We start from the raw sequence: 18,451 nt of genomic DNA, 5'->3' as shown, positions 1-18,451 counted from the left end.
TGGGAAACAAAAATCGCTGTACACATGCTGCGGAAAAACTGCACGGAAACGCAGCGGTTTACATTCCGTAGCATGTCACTTCTTTGTGCGGATTCCGCAGCGGTTTTACAACTGCTCAAATAGAAAATCGCAGTTGTAAAACTGCAGTGAAATGCGCAGAAAAAATGCGGTAAATCCGCCATAAATCCGCAGCGGTTTAGCACTGCGGATTTATCAAATCCGCAGCGGAAAAATCCGCAGAGGACCAGAATACGTGTGCACATACCGAAACCCTAACCCTAGCCCTAACCCTAACCCTAGCCCTAACCCTACCCCTAACCCTACCTCTCTACCCCTACCCCTAACCCTACCCCTAACCCTAACCCTACCCCTAACCCTAACCCTATTCTAACATTAGTGGAAAAAAATTCTTTATTTTTTTTATTGTCCCTACCTATGGGGGTGACAAAGGGGGGGGGGTCATTTATTATTTTTTTTATTTTGATCACTGAGATAGATTATATCTCAGTGATCAAAATGCACTTTGGAACGAATCTGCCGGCCGGCAGATTCGGAGGGCGCACTGCGCATGCGCCCGCCATTTTGGAAGATGGCGGCGCCCGGGGAGAAGACGGACGGACCCCGGCAGGATCGGTAAGTATGATGGGGTGGGGGGGGAGCACGGGGGGGGGGGGGATCGGAGCATGGGGGGGTGAATCGGAGCGCGGGAGGGGTGGAACGGAGCACAGGGGGGTAGAACGGAGCACGGGGGGGTGGAACGGAGCACGGAGGGGGGTGGATCGGAGTGCAGGGGGGGTGATCGGAGCACGGGGGGGTGATTGAAGCACGGGGGGAGCGGACAAGAGCACGGGGGGAGCGGAGCACAGGACGGAGGGGAGCCGGAGCAGTGTACCGGCCAGATCGGGGGGCTGTGGGGGCGATCGGAGTTGTGGGCTGGGGGCACATTAGTATTTCCAGCCATGGCCGATGATATTGCAGCATCGGCCATGGCTGGATTGTAATATTTCACCCGTTATAATAGGTGAAATATTACAAATCGCTCTGATTGGCAGTTTCACTTTCAACAGCCAATCAGAGCGATCGTAGCCACGAGGGGGTGAAGCCACCCCCCCTGGGCTAAACTACCACTCCCCCTGTCCCTGCAGATCGGGTGAAATGGGAGTTAACCCTTTCACCCGGCCTGCAGGGACGCGATCTTTCCATGACGCCACATAGGCGTCATGGGTCGGATTGGCACCGACTTTCATGACGCCTACGTGGCGTCAAAGGTCGGGAAGGGGTTAAGCACATCAGTGGCTCTCCAAACGCAACATGGCGTCCCATCTCCATTCCAGTCAATTTTGCATTGAAAAGTCAATGTGGGATATGTTACTCATTAAGTATTTTGTGTGACTTCTCTCTGTGATTTAAGGGCATAAAAATTCAAAGTTGGAAAATTGCAAAATTTTCTAAATTTTCACCAAATTTCCATTTTTTTTTCTTCATTTTTTGAGTTATATCCTCATAAAGGGACAGTGGTCAGAATTGTAAAAATTGGCCCGGTCATTATAACGTGCAATCCACCCTTGGGGCTTAAGGAGTTAATGACCAGGCCAATTTTTACTATTCTGACCACTGTCACTTTATGTGGTAGTAACTCTGGAACGCTTTAACGGATCCTGGTGATTCTGAGATTATTTTTTTCATGAAATATTGTACTTCATGATAGTCTTTGGTATAACTTCTGTTTATTTGTGAAAAAAAAGGAAATTTCCTGAAAGTTTTGCAATTTTCCAACTTAGTTTTCATGCCCTTAATCACAGTCATATCGCACAAAATTGTTAATAAATAACATTTCCCACATGTCTACTTTACATCAGCACAATTTTGGAACCAATTTTTTATTTTTTTTTGTTAGGAATATATAAGGGTTAAAAGTTGACCAATGGGGTTTTTTTTCTCTTCTCCCGACAAAGTTTACAAAACCTTTTTTTTTTTTTTTTTTAGGGACCACATCACATTTGAAGTTGCTTTGAGGTGTCTATATGATAGAAGATACCCAAAAGTGACACCATTGTAAAAACTGCACCCCTCTTGGTTATCAAAACCACAATCAAGAAGTTTATTAACCCTTCAGGTGCTTCACTGGAATTTTTGGAATGTGGAAAAAATGAACATTCAACTTTTTTTCCCACACAATTTTTTTTTTAGATTCAATTTGTTTATTTTGACAAGGGTAACAGGAAGAAAATGGACCCCAACATACATTGTGTAATTTCTCTAGAGCATGCCAATACACCATATCAGGGAGAAAACCATTGTTGGGTGCCCAGCAGAGCTTGGAAGGGAAGCAGCGCCATTTGACTATTTGAATGCAATATTTCCTGGAACAATTGGTGGACGCCATGTCGCATTTGGAGAGCCTCTGAGGTGCCTAAACAGTGGAAATCCCCCACAAGTGACACAATTTTGGAAACTGAAAATCTGATCTAGATGTGTGGTGAGCACATTGAACCCCCAGGTGCTTCACAGAAGTTTATAATGTTGAGCCATAACGAAAAAATCAAATTTTCTCCACAAATAGTTTAGCCCAAAATATTGCATTTTCACAAGGGCAACAGGAGAAATTGCGTCATACAAATTCTTCTGCAATTTCTCCTGAGTACGCCGATAGGCAATATGAGGGAGAAAACTACTGTTTGTGCGCAAAGCAGGGCTCGGAAGGGAAGGAGCGTCATTTGACTTTTTGAATGTAAAGTTTCCTGTTATTATTAGCGGATGTCATGTCCTATTTGGAAACCCCTGATGTGCCTAAACAGTGGAAACTAGATCCCCCCCCCCCCCCAAGGAGTGTATTTAGATGCATGGCGAGCACCTTGAACCCCCAGGTGCTTCAAGTTAATAATGTTGAGCCGTGAAAATAATAAAATCACATTTTCCTCATAAAAAAAGTATTTAGCCCCAAGCTTTTAATTTTTCTAACGGCTAATAGGATTTTTTTTTTTTTTTTTTTACAACAAACTGAGGTCCATTTTTTTCCTGAGTTCTCCAAAATCCTGCATGTAAATCGGGAAATATTTTTCAGGCACAGTGCAAAGCTCAGAAGGCAAGGAGCGCCGGATTTTACTGTTATGGTTTGTAGGTGCCATGACTCGCTGGGAGAGCCCATGAGGTGCCAGAACAGCAGAATCCCCCCATAAGTGACCCCAAGTACTGCCGCCATTTTGCTGGATGCAAAAAATTTTTCTCAGACTACAAATTATATGCATATGTAGTTAATATAACAATTTATATTCAATTTTGACAATAATTGCTCATTTACACTACTGTTCAAAAGTTTAGGGACACCCAGACAATTGTGTTTTCCATGAAGACTCATACTTTTATTAATCAAATGAGTTGCCAAATGAATTGAAAATATAGTCCAGACATTGACAAGGTTCGAAAAAAAGATTTTTATTTGAAATAATAATTTTCTCCTTCAAACTTTGCTTTAGTCAACGAATGCTACCTCTGCAGCAATTACAGCATTGCAGACCTTTGGCATTCTAGCAGTTAATTTGCTGAGGTAATCTGGAGATATTTCACCCTATGCTTCCAGAAGCTCCTCCCACAAGTTGGTTTGGCTTGATGGGCACTTTTTGCGTACCATACGGTCAAGCTGCTCCCACAACAGCTCTATGGGGTTGAGATCTGGTGACTGCACTGGCCTCTCCATTACAGATGGAATACTAGCTGCCTGCTTCTTCCCTAAATAGTTCTTGCATAATTTGGAGGTGTGCTTTGGGTCATTGTCCTGTTGTAGGGTGAAATTGGCCCCAATCAAGCGCTGTCCATAGGTTATGGCATGGCTTTGCAAAATGGAGTGATAGCCTTCCTTATTCAAAATCCCTTTTACCTTGTACCAATCTCCCACTTTACCAGCATCAAAGTAAACCCAAACCATCACATTATCTCCACCATGCTTGACAGATGGTGTCAGACACTCTTCCAGCATCTTTTCAGTTCTTCTGCATCTCACCAATGTTCTGTGTGATCCAAACTCCTCAAACTTGGATTCATCTGTCCATAACACTTTTTTCCAATCTTCCTCTGTCCAATGTCTGTGTTCTTTTGCCCATATTAATCTTTTCCATTATATGGCTTTTTCTTTGCCACTCTGCCCTGAAGGCCAGCATCCCGGAGTCGCCTCTTCACTGTAGACGTTGACACTGGCGTATTGTGTGTACTATTTAATGAAGCTGCCAGTTGAGGACCTGTGAGGCTTCGATTTCTCAAACTACAGACTCTAATGTAGGCTACTTTCACACTAGAGTCGGACTCGGCCCGTCGCAGTGCGTCAGGCCGAGGTTCCGACGCTAGCAGTGAATGCGCCGCACAACTGAGGCAGCGCATGCATTTTTCCTGCGCATCCGCTGCCCCATTGTAAGGTGGGGGCGGAGTTCCGGCCGCGCATGTGAGGTCGGAAAAAGCGGTCCGTCGGCAGCAAAAAACGTTACATGTAACGTTTTTTGCTCCCGGCGGTCCGCCACAACACGGCACAACCGTCGCACGACGAGTTGCGACATGTCAATGCGTCGCTAATCTTAATCTATGGGGCAAAAACACATCCTGCAAACAACTTTGCAGGATGCGTTTTTTCCCATAAACGACGCATTGCGACGTTTTGCAAAAAACGCTAGTGTAAAAGTAGCCGTACTTGTTCTGTTGCTCAGTTGTGCAGCGGGACCTCCCACTTCTCTTTCTACTCTGGTTAGAAAATCTTCAGTTTCTTGCCAATTTCTCACATGGAATAGGCTTCATTTCTAAGAACAAGAATAGACTGTCGAGTTTCACATGAAAGTTTTTTTTTCTGGCCATTTTGAGAATTTTTTTGATAGTGTATTTCTGAATCACTTAATATTGGCTTCTTTGGAAAAAAAACTGTGCTTTTCTTAAAAAAAAATAAGGAAATTTCTAAGTGACTCTAAACTTTTGAACGGTAGTGGATATAATCAGTGATTAGCAGGATGTTCCTGAATTGTCTGTACGCATATATTAATGAAATTCTATATGGTTTGTATAACAATGATTTGAAAATATGGAGACTATTCAGGAAGTGCATAAAGTCCAGATATACTATATTGAAATTTGCCTTGGTAGCATTCACAACAATTAAACAATAGCATAGAATGGAAAATCAAGTACTAAGACACATGGTAAATGAAGTACAGGAATGATTAAATATTTACTCCTAAAGAACATGTGTTAATGAATCAGACAACTTGTAAAGAGCTGTTTAAAAAAATAAAAAAACAATAAAAATTATACATACAACAAACAGGTCCATGAAATATAATAAACACCAAACAGTGTAATATAAAGTGACAAATGCGCTGAGGTAGTGGAAATAAGAATAAAGTGCCTGTACAAAGAAGAAATGCTGGCAATGATAAACGTACCCACTCAAAGCACTGTGCCCAGCACAGATACGGGGAAGTAAGATATTTAAACAGGAGACAACCAATCAGGTGAGAAGGATTTTGTAAATTAAATTGTAGCAGCTGATCCTCGGTGCTTGAGTGTGACCATTCATGGTATTGGCCCACATCCTGTCCTGACCGGGGGAACCAGTCTAAATGGCACGCGGCAACCCGGGAGGACGTGACGTAGGTCTGCATTCCAACAATAATGTATACAGTATGTAAAATAGGGTGCAGGTCACGGAAGACTCAGTGACTTATCATAAGCCCATGCAGACAAAAACCTAAGCAGATCACCACATAAAAGACCTCCCACAGCACTGCCCTGGAGCGTGAGAATCTTATTAACTTATTAACTGAAAACTGCAAATACAGACTAAGCAACCACAAGATGTTTCTCATCAACCCAGGTATTATTGTAATCAGTATGATAGTGCCAACCTGACAGTGCATGTAGTTTACTTGGCAAAATCATGATGACCGGTTTGCTTTAAGGTGCTTTTGAAAAATGAGTATTCAGAATCCCTTGAAAACAAAAAGATAAGGTGGTTTAAATTTTAAAAGCTTGATCCTTCCCTCACCAACATCACCTGGTGTCTGAAGACCCCATACCCATCACATAGAATTCTGGAAATTGGTGAATGCAGATGCTTTTTGTCCAATATATATGGGAACATTTACTGTCCATACAAGGCAGAAAATACTGCTGTTTTCAGGTCGGTTCAGCTCCCCCCTCCTTTATGCAGTCTTCCTATTATTTTCTTGTATAACCCCTTAATTTGAGTATTGTAGACCCACTTCCTTCTCATTTGTCTAGGCTCTCCGGCCCCCAACCTGTCCCCTAACACTAGCATTCTCCTTTAGGTCTCACTATCGCTACTTAGCCTGCCTCTACTGGTTGGCTTCTTTTGCACTCTGGTCTCTTCTCTTCATTGGGAACTTGGCTCCTTCAAGAAGATAGTCATTCCACAAGGCCCCATTTTTATGTCCAGTCACCATTGGCATAATTTAGCTCTGCTGGAGAAGAATCCACAGGGATGATTTCTTGTTCTAAAGGAATTTTGCAAGAGAACTGCTCGTACGCCAGTTATAAAGTCATCCACTTCAACAAAGAACTGTGTGTCCACATCAGAAAGGTGCTGGGCTGGAGCAGTGGAAAAACAAAACTTGAGTTTCTTGGCATGCTTGAACTGCTGACTGACCAATTTCAGGAATTGGTGCCCTACTGAGTTAGGGCTGTCAGTGGAGCAACCACTTAAGGTGTTTTTTTTTTTTTTAAATAAATTATCAGTTATAATTGGCAAAGCCAAGAAATCTTTTGAGAGCCTTGAAACTGATTGGCTGTGGCCAATCCAATATGGTGGAAGCTTTCTCTGTGTCCATACGAAGACGTTCAGAAGAGATGAGGAAGCCGAGGAATGGCAATTCTTCCCACTCAAATAGATAGTTCTCCACCCTGGCATATAGGTGGTTTTTAATCGAGGTCTCTTTAGAATGGAAAGGATATGAAGGCAATTTGAGTCCAAATCTCTGAAAAGCATTAGGATATTGTTCAGATAGACTAAGATTTACTGAAATAGAACATCACAAAAGATGTAATTCACAAAGTGTTAGAACACAGCTTGTGCATTGCACAGTCCGAAAGGCATCACTAGATATTCATAGTGACCCTGCAGAATGAGTAAATACTACCCTATGTTATTTACATGTACTATTACTTTTTACTTATTTACTTGCTAGAATATATTTGCTCATTTTGTTTTTTGTTATGTTGGAGTCAAATATTCAATTTGAACAGCATAGTTTTGTCATAGAAAAGGACCCTTTCCTCTATCGCAGACCTGGGCAAGATGCGGCCCGCATGCCGCATCCAGCCCCCCTGATGATTTTAAACGGCCCGCCAGCTAGCTGTCACTTCTGACAGCCGCCCCCGGCACCGCTCAGCCAACTGCCAAACGCTTCTGAGGAGGACCGCTGGCGGCTGAAGTGAAGGCCCCGAGCTCACTACCACATGCTCCCATGACATGCTATACAGCTGAGCATGGTTATCAGTCTGTGCTCGAACACTGTGTGCAGACGGCTGCAGGCAGCACATGTGACCACAGCTAGCGGGTGTGAGGAGGCGGCACACTGACACTGCGCGGCATGCACGGTGACCGCCGCCCGCCAGGCTGCAGCATGTGAGGATGAGTGCGGGGCTGAGCTCAGCTTCCACTTCCGGGGGAGGACACAGCAGCCGGAGCCGTAGTACTGGCAGTGGCAGCGGATCGCATGGGTGAAGGGAAGGAGCCCGCGTCCTGTCTGTGTAACCAGGGCCGCGCAGCAGCCGCCCCGGTAAGGCTCCTGCTCACACGTGGGGCGGGGGGTGTACAGGTGCCATCACTGTGTGGTAATAGAGGACTTATGTGCGGGCTCCCCTCCCCCGGGCGCCGATGTCACATGCGGCCACATTCCGTGCAGGTCCTGCTGCAGCAGATGTCGGTGCCTGCAATGGTCGCAGCAGGACATGCAGAGCTCATTGTGCGCCCCCTGCTCCCGCCGCGCTGCTATCCCGTCCTTTGTGGTCCCCTCCTCTGCTGGGGCACACTTCTCACCCCTCGTAGTCTCATGCCGGGGAGTCCATTCTTTTTGGAATAATAGAATGCAGTGTCCTGTGGTGACAACTACTCCTCTCAGCATGTGTGGGGCGTGCTGAGAGTAGTAGTGCATTAGACATGATTGAAGACCACTGCAGTGCTGAGTAATGGTTACACGAGTATTTGGGGGTCAGATGTGATTCATTGCTTTGCAGGAAAAGTACATGTTTGGTGCGCAGGTAAATGGCGTGTAGCAGTGTCCTTGTTCCTGCTGACATCTCACGGATGTTTATTCTCCGTCGCCCTCTTTTGACTGGACGTAAATATGTCCTCCTGATTTATATTCCCTGGATCCAATCTGACCTCGGCCAGTCTCCCACAGTAAGTGGCTGTCATTGAGACATTTTCCATTGGTTTCACTCATCCTTCACCTATGGTCATCCCATCAGATCTGGTATCCGAACTCTGCGTCGTGTCAAAGGGCTCTCCTCCACCAATCAAAGCGCCACTGAGGCTCCGTCACGTATGTTTTCTCATCCAAGAAAATTGGGTCAATTATGCAAATCACAACCTGATCAGAGTGTGACCATAGTGTGCTCCGATTCTTTCAAAATGAGTTAATTATATTAGTCCGACCCTCTAAAACCATCCCAATTTCTCATGCGGCCCCATGGCTAAATAAATTGCCCACCCATGCTCTATCGGTTCCAGGGAAAAGGATGGTTTGGTCCTTTGTCAGTCATGAGACCCTGCTCCTGTTACTCCAAGCAGGAGATACAGAGCAAGCCTTCCTCCAAACTCCATTCTTCTGGCACCCTCAGTCATCAAGACAAGATACTGGCAGGACCTTGTCTCTCTGATGGACAGCCCCTACTTGAGTCTGCTGGGAAAAGGAAAAAGCACCTTTTTTAGGGAGTCTGCACTGGCTACAGCATCAAATTTACCAGCATTCTTGCTTCCATTGGTATGAAGTCAGAAGCTTTCACCCATTATGCCTCTTATGCAAAGTTTTTTATTCTTCTGCCAAGAAGGCATAGATATTTGCCTTGGCTGCCTTCAAGGGTCTGTCTTCAGCCTTGTTTTTGTTCTTGGTCTCTTGTCAGAGCTTTCGTGTGTCGACCATGTAGTGCTCTACAGTTCACGCTTTTGATACCATTGCAGAAGATCTAACTCTGCATTTTACCTTGGAAGGTAGTTCGCCGCTACACCATTTTGATGGTATCTGAAGTAGCAGCCCTGTCTTTTTTCCTCAGCTTTGCGTCATCGGCCGTCTTTTTTTCAGACATGTAAGGAGGTCTTAGTCTTCCCTTCAAACTTTTCTTGAATTTTTGAGGTACATTTATTTGCTATCTGAAAAATTGGCTTGTTTTTCAGCCTGGTTCTCATTTAATGGGTCATTTTGTCTTGAGTTCTATTTTTTTTTGTGGCATAAAGTAACATGTAGCGGTGTGTGTATTGTGACAGTCACTGGTAAAGTGCTGGAGGGAAGCTATATTTCACTGCACTTAGTGGGGTCAGTGATCTAAAAAACAGAGATTTTCCTCCAGCACACTAGATGATATCAGAGGTTAACAGCTAATTTGTATAATGGGCTAGGTTTTATGTGCATATCTATAAAGCGGTTGGGAGGATGGTCCACCTTACCTCCTCTCCAGGGTGTGGTCTGAAGCTTAAGTAACTGGCCTCTAGAGGCAGTAAGAGTTTAATGTCTGAAGAGGAAACACACCAGAGAAGTGGTTGTGTTGGAACTAACCTGAACCATATGTCTTTTGCTAATGGATTCTGTTTTGCATTGAGGGCTATTTGTTCTACTAAACCTTGGTTTATGCTGCCTATAATTACCCAAAGGAAGTTCTTCCTTTCCAACATTTGCAGTAATGCTACATCTACGCACTCTGGACTTTGAAACAGGACGTATTATTACTGCATCGCGATCTTGTGCGCTCGATTGCCTCTGGGTGTCAACTGATTCTGACAGCTGACACCCAGCATTAAGTGCCAGGAGTGGTCCCGCACAGTTCCTGACACTTTAACCACTTAATTGTATGTTCTCCCTGTGTTTGCGTGGGTTTCCTCCAGGTTCTCTGGTTTCCTCCCACATTCCAAAGACATACTGATAGGGAATCTAGATTGTGAGTCCCATCGGGGACAGTGATGATAATGAGTGCAATCTGTAAAGCGCTGCAGAATATGTTAGCGCTATAGAAAAAGAAAGATTATTATTATTATTATTAAATGCTGCGATCACAGCATTCCAGGAGCAGGCAGAGGGATGACAGCCCCTCTGCCTTTGAATCGTAGACCCCGTGGCGTGATGCGGTGTCCCGATTGTTGGCATGGTCACCAGATGTCGTCATGATGACATCCGGGTCACCAGAGCTAGTAAAGTTGCTTAATCATGCTCCGAGCATGATCAGCAACTTTATCTGTCAGAGGAGAGCTGAGAGTTTGCATAGCATAGGGATGCTGCTGCATCCCCATGCTATACAATGATCAGCCTGCAAAAAATGATAGTCCCATAGTGAGAAAGAGGGGGGAAAAAGGTAATAGTGATGAGCGAGTATACTCGTTGCTCGGGTGGTCTCCGAGTATTTGTGAGTGCTCGGAGATTTAGTTTTCGTTGCTGCAGCTGCATGATTTGCAACTGCTAGACAGACTGAATACATGTGAGGAATGCCTGTTTGTTAGCAGCCATAAATCATGCAGCTGAGGCTAGCAAAACTAAATCTCAGAGACTCCTAAATACTCTGAGATCACCCGAGAGTGCTCGGGGAAAACCCGAGCAACGAGTATACTCGCTTATCACTAGTAATTAAGAATGCTTTATCATAATACCGCTGGACAAAAGGTGGAATAAAATGTGATAAAAAAGAATTTTAATAAGCGTGCCACTGAAAACGTCTTGCCCCGCAAAAAACACGCTGCCATAAAGCTCCATCAGCGGAAAAATAAAAAAGTTACAGCTCTCAGAATAAAGCAATGCATAAATAATTATTTTTTTTTCTATAAATTATTTTTTTATTGTGTAAAAGTGCCAAAACATAAAAAAAGATAAATGATGTATCGCAGTAATAATACTGACCTGAAGTATAAAATTTTACAAATTCTTGAATTGCTGGTTTTTGTTCATTCTACCTCCCAAAAATCGGAATAGAAAGCGATCACAAAATGTCATGTCTGAAAATGGTACCAATAAAAACCTCAACTCGTCCCACAAAAAACAAGCCCTCCTGTAACTCTGTGGGCCAAAATATGGATAAATTATAGCTCTCAAAATATGGTGATGCAAAAAATTAATTTTTGCAATAATAAAGCCTTTTTTTTTAGTGTGTGACAGCAGCCAAACATACAAACCCGATATACATCTGGTATCGCTGTAATCGCACTGACCCGAAGAATAAAGTCACTTAATCACTTATACTGCGCCAGAAAGGGCGTAAAAATTCCCGTTCTTTTTTCTATAACTTCATATATCTAATTTAATAGGAGTGGAAAGTTTATCATATCATACATTTTTGTCTTCTTCCACAGTGCTGTGCACCTTCTGTTCTGTAAAGGCTGTTCTGCAGGTATTGGAGTTCTATATGCAGCGACGCCGAGACGCCTGGACTACAAACGTGGATTATTCAGCTTGAATAAATGTGTGATAATTTGGTAAGGTGTCCTATATTTCAGTAACTTGAGCATTGCATTGCATTGGGTTGATCCTCCTAAAATTCCAGAGGGTACCTTACACTTGGTATTGTGGAGACATTGTGAGATGGCCCACACAATATGCCCTGTTTATTACCTTCAGATCTATTCTATAAGCACATCAGAAGTGTTGATGATTTTCTGTACTGCCCATGTTTGGCGAGAGTTAGGTTTTCTTCCTTGACATAATTGAGCAGAGTTGTGGATGAGGACTTAAATCACATATAGATTGATCTGCTTATAAAAGTTTCTGTTACTAATAATCAGTTTAATCTGAATGGATTGTTTCTGCAGCATATACAGCCACAGCCGCAAAGATTTAGGGTATGTGCACACGTTGCGATTTTTGCTGCGGATCCGCAGCGGTTTTGACGCTGCGGATCCGCAGCAGTTTTCCATGCGGTGTACAGTACAATGTTAACCTATGGAAAACAAAAACCGCTGTGCACATACTGCGGAAAAAAACGCGCAGAAACGCTACGGTTTATTTTCCTGCAGCATGTCAATTTTTTGTGCGGAATCCGCAGCGGTTTGGCACCTGCTCCATGTTAAAAATCCGCAGGTGTCTAAAACCGCAGTGGAAACCGCACAAAAAAACGCGATAAATCCGCAGTACTTTTTGCACTGCGGATTTAATCAAATCTGCTGCGGAAAATTCCGGAACGGAATCCGCAGCGTGTGCACATGGCCTTATGACCCAATTTGAGCTGTATGTATGTAACACTTATCAGAGAAAATAATAAGAAAATCCCCTTCCCATCATGTGATGTACATTACGTTGTTGTGTGCCTGTGTTTAGAGTGGGCTCAGTCAATTTCTTGCTTATTAGCTGGAGAAATCACAAAGCCGTTAATCATAAGCAAGCTTTTTTAATGCATTACTCACAGTATAACAATAGACCACTGCTTTTACTAAGCCTCTGCATCATTATCTGGGTCCAGCCCGTGCTCTACGAGTCTCCAGTGTCATTGTTTGTGTGTTTTGTTTTCATTAACACACCATGATTTATCAGTCATCGGCAGATGGTGGGTAAATTACCGCATTTTTAAGACTATAAGGACCCCCCCCCCCCCCCCCCAACTAGGTTGAGACAAGCAGAACATGGGGAGAAATATCTCACAAATTGCAGCTTTCCTGGAAGTTTAAGAAATTGGACAGGTTAGGCTACTTTCACACTTGCGTTTTTCAGCTTCCGTCACAATCCGTCGATTTTTGAGAGTGCAGGATTCTGCAAAAAAATTTCCAGGATCCTACATTTTCCCATAGACTTGTATTAGCGACGGATTGTGATGGATGGTCATCCGTTTGATCCGTCGTGCACTGGATCCGTCGGAAAATAGTGGTCCAACGTGCGGAGAAAACGTTCAGAGGAACATTTTTTCTGCACGTCGGAAAATCGGTCAGCGACGCATCCTGCGCTGCCCGTCGTTGGCTATAATAGAAGCCTATGGACGCTGGATCCGTTGCTGACCGTCACACACTGGAATCCAGCAACGTATCACGTTTTTCCCCTCTGAGCATGCCCAGAAGGATTTTCAGATTCGGGAAAAAGTCTCTCTCTCTCACCATCTTTGCAATTTGATTTATTGTAAAATTTTACTATTCCCTTTATCCTGCTAATCCCTGTGTGTGTTTGTTTTTTCCATTATTCCTGTGACGGTTTTTTTTCCAAGGGTAGTCTCAAACAGGACATCTCAAGGCATCTCAATGGCCTCCAGTCAGTCCTCCAAAGCTTTTCTCACTCCACCCAACCGCAACACAGGATGTCATCACGTGCTGTGTTGCAGTCCCTTACCACACCTCCTGTCGCCACCATCCCATGATGACTTCCTGCTTCATGATAGAGAAGTGACTGCAGCTTCTGTCTCTGCCACCCGCATCTTAAGTGGGTGTCATCTTAGTCCCTGCTTCTGACACCGCCGCCTCTTTTCCTGAAACAAATAGACATCAGGAGGCAGTGACACCAGCACCACCCTCTTATAATTTGTTTCAGGGGGATAGATCCTGTGGTGGTGCTGCACTACTGTCACTCACCCTGATTCTATCACTGCTCCCTATTGACAATTGGATTTAGAGGAGAGACAGCGTTGTCAGAAGCAGGTACTCTGACAGCAGCCATTGAAGATGCAGGGACAGAAGCTGCAGTGTCTTCTCTAGCACCACCTATGAAACAGGATGTCGTCAGGGGACGACTGTGACAGTAGCTGTGTTAAGTGACCGTATCACCTCCTTCTGATCATGTCCCGTGTCAGGTTTGGTAATGGCTATGGGAAAGTGAATGCAAGGCAATCCTCCGGTAATCTGATGTTTGAGACTCCCCTCAAATGAAACATCACAGGAAGTAAAGAGGAGGGGGGAAACACATATAGGGTGTAGTGATGAGCGGATATACTCGTTACTCGAGATTTCTCGAGCACGCTCGGGGGTCCTCCGAGTATTTTTTTTGTGCTCGGCGATTTAGTTTTCCTCACGTCAGCTGAATGATTTACATCTCTTAGCCAGCTTGATTACATGTGGGGATTCTCTAGCAACCAGGCAATCCCCACATGTACTCAGCCTGACTAATAGCTGTAAATCGTTTAGCTGCGGTGATGAAAACTAAATCTCCGAGCACTAAAAAATACTCGGAGGACACCCGAGCGTGCTCGAGAAATCTCGAGTAACGAGTAAATTCGCTCATCACTAATAGGGAGATTAGTCATGACTCATGAATTTTATAGTAAAGTTAGTTAAAAAAAAAAGTAGTTGGGGTGTAAAGATATACATTTGTAAAGAGCATTATAGGTATTGGACAACCCCTTTAATGGACAGGTGCAGCAGAGCTAAGTTTGTCATTTGGAACAAACTTTGTAAACTTGGATTAACTTCTATCCTTGCTGACATTCCATGATATAAAACAGACTAGATACATCTTGGCAAGTTGGGAAATATTACATTTAACTATTTTAAACTTTTGCTTAATTTATGTGCTGAGTTGATGGCTGTTCTACTTCTTGAGGGAGCAATCTACCAGTGGCCATAAAATCCCATCCATGCGAACGCATGACTGCTTTGTTTATAGGGACTTGTACTGACCTGCTAACAAGTGTCTTGTACCACCAACAAACATCATACCATCATCCAGCCTCCGCAACTTGCTGCAATGGATTACTTGAGCAGTGTTAATTAATGATATTCCTGAAGCATTGTGCACATGATCCCGAAATTTCCATCCTTATTCGCAGCGTTTTATTTTCGGCAGCATGTCCATTCTTTTGTGCAGCATTTTTTGCACCCATTGACTTACATTGAGTCAGTGAAATCTGCAGCAAAAATTCAGGTGTAAAAAGGTTTGCGTATTTGCTGCAGATTTGTAGCCAAAAACGCTGCGAATCGTCAAAGGGAAATGATGTCAGAAGGAAGATATGTGTGTGGGCGGAAAATGTGTGTGTGTGTGTGTTTCCCCAGGCGTGGTCTGATGGGACTACCACTCCCTTCTGGCTACGTCTTTTGTCACATATAACAGAAACGGCATCAGCCTGTGTTCAATTGTAATCAAAACATTTACTTAATTACATACATATTCATATACTCACCGAACACCTAATCCCGAATGCCCACGTCTCCTGCAAACAATCAAAAATAATAATCCAACATATACTCCCTGTTTGCCGTAGTCCATTTAATACCGAGTGTCTCACCCGGTCGCCAGGGATACGCTGACAGGAGGTAATCGCTCCCGCAGTGTATCACTGAGACTCCGTGAGAGTTCACCGGAGTTCATCAGTTGATCAGCTCCGGTGCTCTCACATATGGCACCGCTGTGTTGGAAAGTTCTCACACAGCGGTAGTGCTGTAAGTGAGGGCACCACAGCTGATGAACTCCGGTGAACTTTCGTGGCAGCTCAGTGATACACTGACAGGATTTAACCGCTCCCGCAGTGTATCGTCAGAGGCCGGGCAGAGCGGTCACATCTCCCGATGTGACTGTTCTACACATGAGATTGCCGTGGGACACTCGGTATTAAATAGACTACGTCAGACTGGATAGTATATGTTGGTTTATTATTTTTTGCCCTGAAGAGGGCTTCAGGGATTAGGCGTTCAGTAATTATAGTAAATTTAGATTCAATAAAGGAGTCTGTGTGATTGTCAAATAAAGGACTTTATTCTGGCTGTGTGTTTATTTACCATGTAACTAGGATTAGTAATGATAGGTGTCTTATAGACGCCTCTCCATTACTAACCTGTGGGCTTGATGTCACCTGACAATACAAAGGTGACATCAACCCCACAAATATGAACCCTACTTGCCACCGCTACATGGAAAGTGTGAAGGTCAAGGGCTAAGTGCCAGAATTGGCGCATCTATAAGATGTGCCATTTCTGGGGCGGCTGAGAGCTGATGTTTTCAGTCTGGGAGGATGCCAATATCAATGGCCCCTTCCCAGGCTATTAATATCAGCCCGCAGCTATCTACCTAGCCTTTGCTGGTTTGACTTTATAGGGGGACCCCATGTCAATTTTTTTTTCTGAGGTTCCCCTGTAAACTAGCAAGTAAAAGGTAAGCAAACAGCTGTGAGCTGATATTAATAGCCTGGGAATCTTTGGCTATTGGCTCCTTCCCAGAATATTAACATCTGCCCTCAGCCGTCGGCTTTCCCTCTGCTGGTTATGAAAATTATGTCGGAGCCCACACAACTATTTATTTATTTTATGAAAAATAAACAATACATTTCACTCAGATTTCTGACAGTTGCTTTTTATTCTGACTCCCATGACAGCACCACGAGAGAGGGGATCCGCCCTCCAGGAACAGGAAACCTACAGATAAGAAAGGGTACCTCTCCCACTTATCAGATCTCACCTTCGGGTTAAGGGTGCTGCAGGCTATAGTCCCTCCCTAGGGTAGCTTACATCTCTGTAAATCTCTCGTGGTGTTGTGGGAGTCCGAATAAAGCCTTAAGTTACTTACCGGTAACGGCATTTTTTGGAGGCCCATGACAGCACCCTTAGTTCCCTCCCTATTGACGTGGGGGTTGCACTTCCTTAGGATAAATAAAAACAATTTTAAAAAAAAGTTTTTTTCACGTGTGATATCTGGATTACAGTTAAAATAGAATATTGTATATAATTGTATATAAAGTTTATATATATATGTGCCATTAACGGCGGTAGTCCTCTCAGGCTCTGAAATACAACTGATACGTGGGAGAGGTTCCGCCCTTTTGTATCTGTAGGTTTCCTGTTCCTGAAGGGCGGATCCCCTCTCTCGTGGTGCTGTCATGGGCCTCCGAAAAATGCCATTACCGGTAAGTAACTTAAGGCTTTTCTTACAGCATATGTAGGTTAATTATGTTAATTCTCCTACATAGGGTGGTGTGTGTGTGTGTGTGTGTGTGTGTGTGTGTATAATATTAATGAGGGTATCTGGCTCCACAAGATAAATAGAGACGCTGCTGTCCAGAAAGACGTAACGCATGTCCGTCTCCGCGGGCGATCTACGGGCGTCTGTGTATGCATAGTGAGCGTCCAACCTGCAGCTTTTACTGACGGTGTGCACCTACCCTAATAGTCCGGTTTTTACTGGGAACTGGAAACCTCCTTTTCTCTGTTCCTATGGACATACAAGCTTAGTTATTTCCATGCTCCTGGATTATCAAAACCATATTAAATGAGCTGGATAGAGGGTTTTTTTTTCTGCTGTCCTGTTTTAATTGCTTAAGTCCATTCATAGATAATAAAGTTAATTATTATTTTAATGGTCAAAAAGGAGAGAAGCTGATTTGCACCTGAATCTATACTGTTTTATTAATTTTTTTGGCTTTGTCACTCAGAAGCATGACAATTGACAGTAGTTGGAGCGGTGTATTGAGCATATTATTAATCATGTCAAGGACTCAACTCCAAAGCTTTTTTTGTTTTTCTAACTGACAAGTTCACCATATATGCCAAGTGTCACCCACAGAGTTGCAATTTCTGAAACGTTTCAGTATATTCTGTGAAGTAGCTTAGGAACATAGTAAATTCATTGTAATTAGAGTTTATATCAGGGTCATTTGAGTGCTAGCGTTGAGCGGATCAAATTGCGGGACTCTGGCCAGGTCATTGGTACCTGGCGAATAGACAAGAGTCCCATGAATTCTTACCTTTTGACATCCCCGGTGCAGCTTTTGATTAGCTTGGACTACACAACCTCATCTGTATGACGTGGCAAACATAACATCGCGCCAGCCGTGACAAATCAAAGGCCATGCCAGGGACACTGGAAGATAATAGATTTAACTGCTTCCCATCTAGCCGCCAGGTACTACTAACTTGGACACTGGACGAGAGTACCGCAAATTGATATTCTCATCTCTAGTGACTGCCTATGAATAATGACAAAGAAATAATGGAATTGCTCTGACACTACATGAGCCGTAGTATCACTCTCCCATTTCTCTGATATCGCTATTTTTATTTGAGAGTAATATTGAGCAAAGTAATGAAATGACTCGTTGAGAGTTGCATTCATTTTTACACATCAAATAACATTACGATGGGCTAGGATTTTGAAGTGGTCTGTGAAGGTTTCCATTAAAGTGATAATTTTGGAGTGTATGAAAAATTTCTTGAAGTGGGAGAGAACATTTTGTCTTTAAGGGTTTCCAGTGGTAAAACAAAGGCGTTTGAGCAGAAATGATGTAGCCTAAGTCGTTGTCTTTCCATCATTGAAATGATCTGTGCTCTAAACGTGTGGAGAACATCGGGTCATGAAAT

General features: G+C 43.6%; 1 protein-coding gene across 3 annotated transcripts in view; it reads left to right on the top strand.

Annotated features, from left to right (window-relative positions):
- Window positions 1-18,451, top strand: part of LOC138681605 (protein Mis18-alpha-like) — a 96,832-nt gene that overhangs the window by 27,647 nt on the left and 50,734 nt on the right. For all 3 annotated transcript variants that reach the window (XM_069769240.1, XM_069769239.1, XM_069769241.1), the window contains exon 3: window positions 11,549-11,671. In XM_069769240.1, coding sequence (XP_069625341.1) covers window positions 11,549-11,671 — 123 coding nt within the window. The remainder of the gene's footprint in view (window positions 1-11,548; window positions 11,672-18,451) is intronic.

The sequence above is a fragment of the Ranitomeya imitator genome, chromosome 5 (assembly GCF_032444005.1).
Source record: "Ranitomeya imitator isolate aRanImi1 chromosome 5, aRanImi1.pri, whole genome shotgun sequence".
Lineage (NCBI taxonomy): Eukaryota > Metazoa > Chordata > Amphibia > Anura > Dendrobatidae > Ranitomeya > Ranitomeya imitator.
Note: the sequence above shows the minus strand (reverse complement) of the source record. Positions and strands in the feature narration are given on the sequence as shown.